The sequence below is a fragment of the Oryzias melastigma genome, linkage group LG15 (assembly GCF_002922805.2).
Source record: "Oryzias melastigma strain HK-1 linkage group LG15, ASM292280v2, whole genome shotgun sequence".
Lineage (NCBI taxonomy): Eukaryota > Metazoa > Chordata > Actinopteri > Beloniformes > Adrianichthyidae > Oryzias > Oryzias melastigma.
Window position 1 is genome coordinate 13659813 of NC_050526.1, and position 9262 is coordinate 13669074.

Below are 9262 nucleotides of genomic sequence, written 5' to 3' on the forward strand. Positions count from 1 at the left end.
GAAGTCCTCAGAAATGCAATTTTAAGCTTGAATTAACAAAAACATGTTTAAAGCATCAAAAACACAATTTTCATGAGACTAGATGTTTAACTTGGACCCTTCTACTTCCTTTATACACCATCTGCCAGATAAAGATCAAATGTAAATATTTTGTGACTGAGTTTTAGATAGATTTGTTTGTGCATGTTGTAACATTTTAATGAGGCCACAGTATACCAATGGCTGTGTTTCTCTTTCTAAAAAGCTAAAAACACACCAGATCATGAACAAACACAATGTGCGTCTCTGTGTCCAGAAAAGCAGAGAAAGACTGAGGAATACTGAAGCTCTGTGCTGCCCCCTGCTGGTCTATTATGGAAACACAGGAGCCGTAGGAATGTTAACACCACTTAGGGCTGTTTTAAAAATCTGGCTCTCGTAATATTAAATTTATATAGATTTTTTGTTAAATTCCAACTTCATTTTTATTTCCTGATTTTAAAAAAATCAGGAAAGAAAACGTTTTTTTTCCAGATTACAGAATTTTATGTTTATTTTTTCTGTATTATTTTTTTTAATAGATCCACTTTCAAGGTTTGAATAAAGATAAATATTGGTAATTTGTGAAGTCTAATGAGATAACTGGGCTGTAATATTAGGCTATATAAATAAAACTGAAATAAATTGAATTCATTTGAATATGTAGAATTTGTACTGCAATATCTACAAAAAACAGGGCAATTTGCAACTTTTCTCCTAAAAGAAAGATATTGCAGGCCTTACTGTGCATGTTCAAGGTAGGAGACGTTGGCAGAATCAGAGTTTTATCTCCAACTGTTGGTGACAAACTCGTGATCATATTTGTGATAGAGATTTCTTAAAAATTGCAATTCGTAGGGATTTGCAATTCCCTCACCTGACTAGGATGAATCTGGAATTCTGAAGGATAAAAACATATCCAAAAGGTAACTTCAGAAGTGTTGCAGGACTAAACTATTTGACAAGTGTTTCTGATAAAGATGCAGTTATCAGACAAAAATCTGGAATAGTAAATTCTCTATTTCTGATTTGAAATTGATTAGTTTCCCACCAGTGTTTATGTGAATCAGGGCTGCTGTTTACACTTTTTTTTTTTATTGTCTGCTGGCATTTTAAATGACGTTGAAAAAAATAAAAAATAAAAATAAAATAGAAGCATTAAAAGAAATAACTTTTTTTTATTAAATTAAAAGCATAATAATAACAATAAAAAAAATAGATGCAGACAGACAGACGATCAGGTTCCTGATGAGCCACAGAAGGCTAAAATAATTCTTAAAATATATTAATGAATTATAATATGTCTAGCTAAAACACGGGGCAGTTTTTTCTGTATTACAGAAAAAACTGCCCCGTGTTTTAGCTAGTTGATCACTGTTTTTTTACAAAACAGTGATCAACTGGAATCAGCAAGTAGAGGATGATAATTTTGAGTATTTGTTCTAAAAGATAAAGAAAAGTGACACAATAAGATTAGAAATAACTCAAATACATCAAAAAGAGAAAAAAATGCAGTTTATTAAACTTAATATAAAAGGAGAAAGCTTTAAGTTTCAGTGTTTTAATAATTAAATTATCCGATTGATCTTTGACATCTGTATAGCAGACAGAGAAGGTTGTAAATCACTCAGAAAATCATTTTACATGAAAAATGACTTTTACTGCTTCATAGACCTCTATTGCACACAAACTGCTTTTATTTTTTTAAATACATTTCCTTTTTGGGGGGGACTTTTGTAATCTTAACACGCACACAGCATTATTTTTTTCCATTTAGGCAGTTCCAAACCTATTTTTGTATCACTTCAGGTCTTTATTGGACTTTATTTGTTCTAAAACCAGAATTTTGGCATCAGTTGATCAAACAATCCAGAAACCTTTCACTGACCGTGAAAACTGGACTCAGTGCATTTCTACATTTTGGGTCTGTTTTTGTGTGTGTGTGTGTTTTTAACATGTTCTTGTGGCTATTTCTGTTGGTGGGGAACATATTTCAGGAAAATTAAGCACAAATTAAGAATTTCTGATTGTATTTTTTATTCAAATTATTTTGAATCAGGAGAAGGAATAAAATGCTGTTAGAAAAAGATTATTTGTGATGTAGAAAATAAACTGAGGGCCACTAGCTCCCTGATCCATGCTGCAACGGTGAGGGGAAATGGGGCAGGGGTGCTCCGAAAAAACAATCGCGCTCACAATTCAAATTTAAAATTCTACCGAATGCTTGCTGCTCTGGAAAATGAAAAAGATTTTTGATTTTGTCTAAAAACGCCATAACCATTGGGAACGCGCGGACAGCAGAACAGAAGATGATGGGAGTGGGGCTTTGAGGTGGCATTTGTGACGCATAAAAGTCAACATAAGGGACATTTCCAGAGGTGCGTGTGGCACCACATGCAACCTAATGTGAATCTACGCTCCTATGTTTGCTTAAACAAGCACATCACCACTAAGAGCATGTGCCAGCTCAGAGCAACCCCCGCCCCAATTCCCTGAGTCATCACAGCGACATCCAGCTGGGCAGCGGGCGTGTGAGGCGTCAGGAAGCTGCTGACGATGGCAGCAAAATGAGCTGTAATCAGGGAGGACCTCCTTCTCCTGCACACACAGACGCAGAATGTGGGGCAGTGTGCCGACAGCAGACAGGAGGACGGCTGTAATTACAGCTGGAGGGGTAAGGTGAGTCACTCACTGCGGTGGCCATGGAGCTGGCCCGCCACGCCCAGAAACACAGTACACCCGGGAACACGGCGAGAACATGGTTCTGACACGCAACACGGAGGCCTCGCCAACAGACTAATCCGTCCGCTCAATCTTCCTCCGCGCTCTAGCAGCGTGACAGCTAACGGGACTTCATTAAATACTGCAACATTTAGCTTTGGATTCACATTAAATGCGTGGAACAATGCAGCGATCTGCATCTTGTCTGCACATTTTACATGTCATAATCATGAATTTCCATCAGCTTTTGAGCTGGTTGCATGTAAATATCTTTGAATAACATTAGCATTAGCAAGTTACCTTCCAAGTTTGCTATGTAGGACGACAAATACAATTTAAATCCCTTGGAGTATTTTGCTAGAAAAATGAAAAATGCGTCTAACATCGTTTATAGTCACTCTTGGTAGCTCCAAAAACATCTTTTAAAATTAAAATACTCTGCTATTTCCACATAAACAATAGCCCTCTACCCCAACCGAAAATGACTGACAGGCCATATACAGAATCTGGAAGTAGGTCGTGTGTAGCCCATTGTAAGCAATGGTTAGCTATAAATAAAGACTTAAATTTCAGTCATTAGTGTTATGTTATTATGAAATATTTATTTCTGAATACACTGTTTCCAGAGAGGGTAAATAAAAATAGTGCCTCGTTTCCCGATTCTTCACGCTTTTATTTTGCTTTTCAACCATTTTCTTAAACCAGACCTCTTTTGCATGGACTTTTTGTAGCTAGTTGAGCTATAAATTATTAAAATCAACTAAATACAGTAATTTTGGAGGCACCAACTTTTGCCTTCTGTGAATTAAAAAATAAAAGTTTGCAAAACAAAAACAAACTTTAAATTATTTAAAATACTGAGAATTAATAGATAATTTGAATTTTTTAAAATTCTTTTTAAAAAAGAAGAATAAGGAATAAATAAAAAAAGAACTCCTGAACTGTTGCAGATTTCCTTTCCAAAGTTTGACTTTTGAACTCTAAAAAAGAATGAAAGGAAAATCCTTCGAACATCTTTAGGAAAATGTTGTCTTATCAAATTCTGCGCTGTCTATACCAAACACCAACGTTTTCCGCTCATTAATAAACCAGTCAAGGACATGATACCGATACTACAGAACCAGAGAACAACGCATGACCGGAACTATAACAGGATTACTTCAAAATAAAAGCACTTTTTTTCTTTCTTTTAAAGGCTTCTTAAAAGCACTGTGTGGCACAATTTCACACAGAGATAATAATTTTTAAACTTAAAGGGAGATCACAAATGTGAAGAAAAATGTTTAACTATTAAGTGTACAAGAATTATGTAAACTTCTTTTACATCCTCATTTAGCAATCCAAGTCCTCTGAGTACCAAGTCCAGTTTCTGTAAGAATCAAGAAAACAAAAATATTTTGTAGAAAGCAAAATAAAATGTAAAAAAAAAAAAAACATTTAAAAAAAAAAGTAACAGGTAGGTACTTTTGGACATCGCTGATTGGATGATGACGTTTGTCAATCATTTCATCTCAAGTTATTGACATGAGGCAATACTGGACATCAGCATCCAGTCAGAGATGTTCCATAATACCCACCTTTCCCTGTTTCTCATAGATTTTTTTTTTTATTATTAACATTTCATTTTGTATTCTGGAAATTACTTTTTTGTTTGTTTTAATGTTTTTTTATTATTATTTTTTAAGCTTTTTGAATTTTTGTTTCTGTATTTTTTTTTCTTTTATTATGTAAAGCTGTTTCATAAATATTTTCTTTGCTATTTGTTTTTCCCTTGAGTCATTTGTTGATGTGATTTGCACTTCACAGCCACCTTAGATTAAAAAAATAAAATCAACCACTACCAACAAAATATCTTACTAATGTATTATGATGAATATGTATTCAATACAAACGGTCAAAGACTCGTTGTAACCACGTTCCCCTGAAGTGCTCATAAGTACCAACCAGGATTCTTCTTTAAGATCCACTCGGATGCTATATAGGGATTTTATTTTGAAAAACCTTGCTGCGTTTTCCGTTGAGTTGTTCAGCTTGATACACGCTCAGTAAAAATATATCAATTAAAACTTAATTTTAACGGGACAGCAGAAACACGTGTACCATTAGACAGTTTCAAACTGAATTTCCGTCTTAAAACATAAATAAGACCGTTCTTCTCTGGAACTCCCATCACCTGACGGCAGGTTCAGGTTGTTAGCTGAGGCGTTCACGTCTCGTCTCCTCGCGACATCCTTCACCTGGATATCGCTCAGCCGGACTCACCCTTAGCCTCGCAGTCAGCACAGTACTTGTTGTCTTCCTCCCTCAGCAGTTTGGATAGAATGGTCTGGTGCTGCTCGTTGAGTTTCTGCGCCTTCTCCCTCTCCGAGCGCGTCGTCATGTCGCTTCTCTCCCGTCCGCAGCTCCGTCCCGCGTTTGGAGAGGCTTCACTTCACCGCCGCGTGCCCCGCTTCTCTCAACGCACGAGCGACATGTCCGCGCGGCCGCGAGACACATTCATTCCTGTAGCCAGAAGTGTGCTAGCAGCAGGTCATATGGATGCGAGGCATCATCATCATCATCATCAGCCCTGCTGCTTTCAAGACTGTGGGAATTTTCAACTCCGCCCACCTTTCCTTTCAGTCTCTTGGTGACTCCGCCCTCTTCTGGCCAAATCTGTTCCACAATGAAACCAATTTAGATACGAGTGTTATCATTCGTGTACTGACCATCACAGTAAAAGGGATTAAAAAACATCCCAATATATCTAAATGCATCACTGCTCTTATAATATGTTTAATATAATTCCCCGAATTCAATACACTTCAACCTGGAAATGAAAATGTCTCCACTCATCATGATAGTACCACCGCCATTCTCCACTGTACGACCTAACCGAGGGTCGGATTTTGACCCTCTCCAGTTAAAATTGTGTTTTTAATTTACCACAAAATCTCTTGCAGAGTTGTAATTATTGTTTTTTTTATTTAAATTGCACCTGCCTGTCCATTTAATTATGGTCAGATAAATGTCATTTAATTCGCCACTACATCTCCAGTGAAGTGCACTAATGACAAATAAAGAACCTGAATTTGATGGACTCTGAGTTACCAAGTGTCCAATTTTGTAAAAAATGTGTTTCATTGTGTAAGTAGCAGAAATCTAATCTAGTTTTGCATACAAGCAACAAGGATGATATGTGACAATCCCATTGTTTGTTTAATGCAAAGAAATGCAAAGCAAACTTATTTAGAAACAAAAATATCTTGTAAAATTTGTGGATGTAAAGTCTTTTTTTTCAGATTGGACTGATAAAAATGTGGATCTTTTAGAAAAAGAAAATGTGTTTTTTTAGAAAAGCGTCTGAAAATAAACAGTCAAATTAAATTATAGAGACAAAAAGAAAAAATGTGGAAATTTGCACATAAATTTCAATAAAATGCTGTGAACTCTTATTTGTGGGGTTAGATTTTTTTATTTTGAAAACTGCTTAATCTGTTGTGTTAAACAATGATTGGAAATGATTGATTCGTTGGTCAAGAATTACTTGAAATAATGCTATTATCTAAGTACTTCCCAGAATAAGAGTCCATGACAGGTATGCAGAGGTGCCTCATAACACAGAAATGTAGTGGTATTAACGCCAGGCTAAAACATGGCGGCAATATTAGCTTTTCATTTTGACACAACAAAAAATGTAATTAAAAAAATAATAAACTTAAATTATTTAATTATTTAAAAAAAAAACACAATTTTTTTAAAGAAAGAAAAAATAAATCAAAGATAAATTCAAAAAATCTATCAACACAAAAGACATGCACTAAAATAATAAGACATGGACGATGGGAAGTAACTTAAAAATCAAAGTCAATTCAGCCTTATTCACTGTTGCTCATTGTAACTTCATTCTAAAAATAGAAAATCATTTGACCAGTCACGGAGAACAGAAATCTTCTTTAATGTTGGCAGAAAAGCAAAACTAACAGCAAAGAGAACCTTGTTAAAACTGACACGGATCACAGAGAAACAGCACAATGCTGTAACAGCTGATTGACAGGAGCAGGTACAGTGTACACACAACTGGGTTAAAAGTACAAACAGTACAAACATAAGTAAATGTAAAAATGATGCGGATTCCCTCTTGTTCCAGCAGCCTGTTTGAACTGATGTAACTCACATCACAGGGGCTTCAGAACGTTGAAGAAAGAGGAATGAAGATACTTTAAGTGGCGTAAAAACAGTAAGGAAATTCTGATCAATGTTTTCAACTCTCACCTTCACAATAAAGGAGTCTAGATTCAACAGACAGGACAGCTAACAAAAGTCAGACAGGGTCATTTTGTGTCTCAAAGGCCATCCTTCACTTCCTGCATTTTTGCTCAGAGATGCGAGCGATTCAGTCAAAAAATTAGGTTGAGTTTGTATTGCTTGAATTTGTCCAGTTTCACATATATGAAAAAAATGACAATTTTCAGATTGTTTTTGAAGAAATCGTGTTGCAAAAAGTATTTCACATGTTCAGAAATTCCTGCAGCATTCACATTGAGCCTTGCAGATCAAGATAGAAAAATACAAATAAATTTTTGCCTTAACGGATTTCAACTAGTATTCATGTTTTATTCACAGCTGCTGGCAGAAAAAAAAAAAAAAACTTTAAACCTTTTCTTTCAGCTTGATTCGTAACATAAATTCCATTTTATATATCTTGAAACTAATTTTTGAAATTTTTAAATATTTTTTTTTTATGTCAAATTTTAACTTTTGCTTAAAGTTTTATTATTTTGAAGTAATGATACACGTTCAATATCTTTTTAGTTTAACCAACATTTTGTATAGACTCTGAAATATTTACTGTGTGCCAATCTAATATGATTTCAGTTTCACTGTATCAATAATGATCAATTTTCTCATAGTTTTGTCTTTCATTTCTCACAAGCTGGTAACTCTTCTGGAACTAAAGGTTCTTACATCTGGATCTTATTCCTCCATCTTGGAGACTTCAGGGGTTTATCTGGTAGGGTTTCAGTTATCTAATGATTCCAATGTGAATGCAGCTCAAACATGAAGACTGACTCACACCATTGAAGAACATCAGATATAACCTCAACTCAAAGTGCCTTAAATCACCTCTTTCCTTTAAGGACTTTAACACAACTTCTGAACAAACTGAAACGCACTGCTGTCACATGATTGTTTAAATATCCTCAACAAACGGAGAGCCAACATGGATTAGAGGAATTTCCTCCTCATCAGAACACTGGATGAGACATGAGGGAAGCACACAAAAATATACATGTTACCACAAAAATTAACCGATCCATTTATAAAATGTATGAAACGTTTTAAGACAAAATCTGATATTTTCAAGCAAACCACTTCACTTGACTTGACTTTTTCCAGTAGAAGTCCTGGGCATGCACTGTGAAATCCTCAGCTAAGCAGCCTCACCACGTCACTGTGAGCTTCTCCAACACGCAACAGCAAATACATGAAAAGTTGCCTCACAAAACAGTTTCACAAAGCCAAGTTAAGGAAATTTCTGTTCAACTCTCAGCTAGATGAGCACGTCTAATAAGGAGAAACTGATAGCACTTTTAGGATCATCGCCACTAGAGGGCAGCATTGTCTTCAATGTCAGTTATGTAAACGGGTAAAGCAGGTGAGATTTGGCACAAAGCAGTCCTCCGAGAGTGTGAGGACATCAGTTATGGCAACAGGCGTGGTTTTCTTTTTAAAACCTTTGCAGCCACAACTCACCCTTGATTATGAGGACTGAATAAAAATATGAAGACCTCCACACCTCCAAAATCAAAACAAACAGCCCCCCATATTGCTATTTTGCCATTTATATNATTTCTTTTTTATGTCAAATTTTAACTTTTGCTTAAAGTTTTATTATTCTGAAGTAATGATACACGTTCAATATCTTTTTAGTTTAACCAACATTTTGTTTAGACTCTGAAATATTTACTGTGTGCCAATCTAATATGATTTCAGTTTGACTGTATCAATAATGATCAATTTTCTCATAGTTTTGTCTTTCATTTCTCACAAGCTGGTAACTCTTCTGGAACTAAAGGTTCTTACATCTGGATCTTATTCCTCCATCTTGGAGACTTCAGGGGTTTATCTGGTCGGGTTTCAGTTATCTAATGATTCCAATGTGAATGCAGCTCAAACATGAAGACTGACTCACACCATTGAAGAACATCAGATATAACCTCAACTCAAAGTGCCTTAAATCACCTCTTTCCTTTAAGGACTTTAACACAACTTCTGAACAAACTGAAACGCACTGCTGTCACATGATTGTTTAAATATCCTCAACAAACGGAGAGCCAACATGGATTAGAGGAATTTCCTCCTCATCAGAACACTGGATGAGACATGAGGGAAGCACACAAAAAATATACATGTTACCACAAACATGAACCCATCCATTTATAAAATGTATGAAACGTTTTAAGACAAAATCTGATATTTTCAAGCAAACCACTTGACTTGACTTGACTTTTTCCAGCAGAAGTCCTGGGCATGCACAGTG

General features: G+C 35.5%; 1 protein-coding gene across 5 annotated transcripts in view; it reads right to left on the reverse strand.

Moving 5' to 3' along the window:
* LOC112161512 (stromal membrane-associated protein 1) overlaps positions 1 to 5346 on the reverse strand; it is an 85534-nt gene extending 80188 nt beyond the window's left edge. For 2 of the 5 annotated variants that reach the window (XM_024296691.2, XM_024296690.2), the window contains exon 1: positions 5002 to 5346. In XM_024296691.2, coding sequence (XP_024152459.1) covers positions 5002 to 5119 — 118 coding nt within the window. In that variant the 5' untranslated portion in view covers positions 5120 to 5346. The remainder of the gene's footprint in view (positions 1 to 5001) is intronic. The other 3 variants (XM_024296688.2, XM_024296692.2, XM_024296689.2) reach the window with 3 other exon arrangements.
* Between the last annotated feature and the right edge of the window lie 3916 nt (positions 5347 to 9262).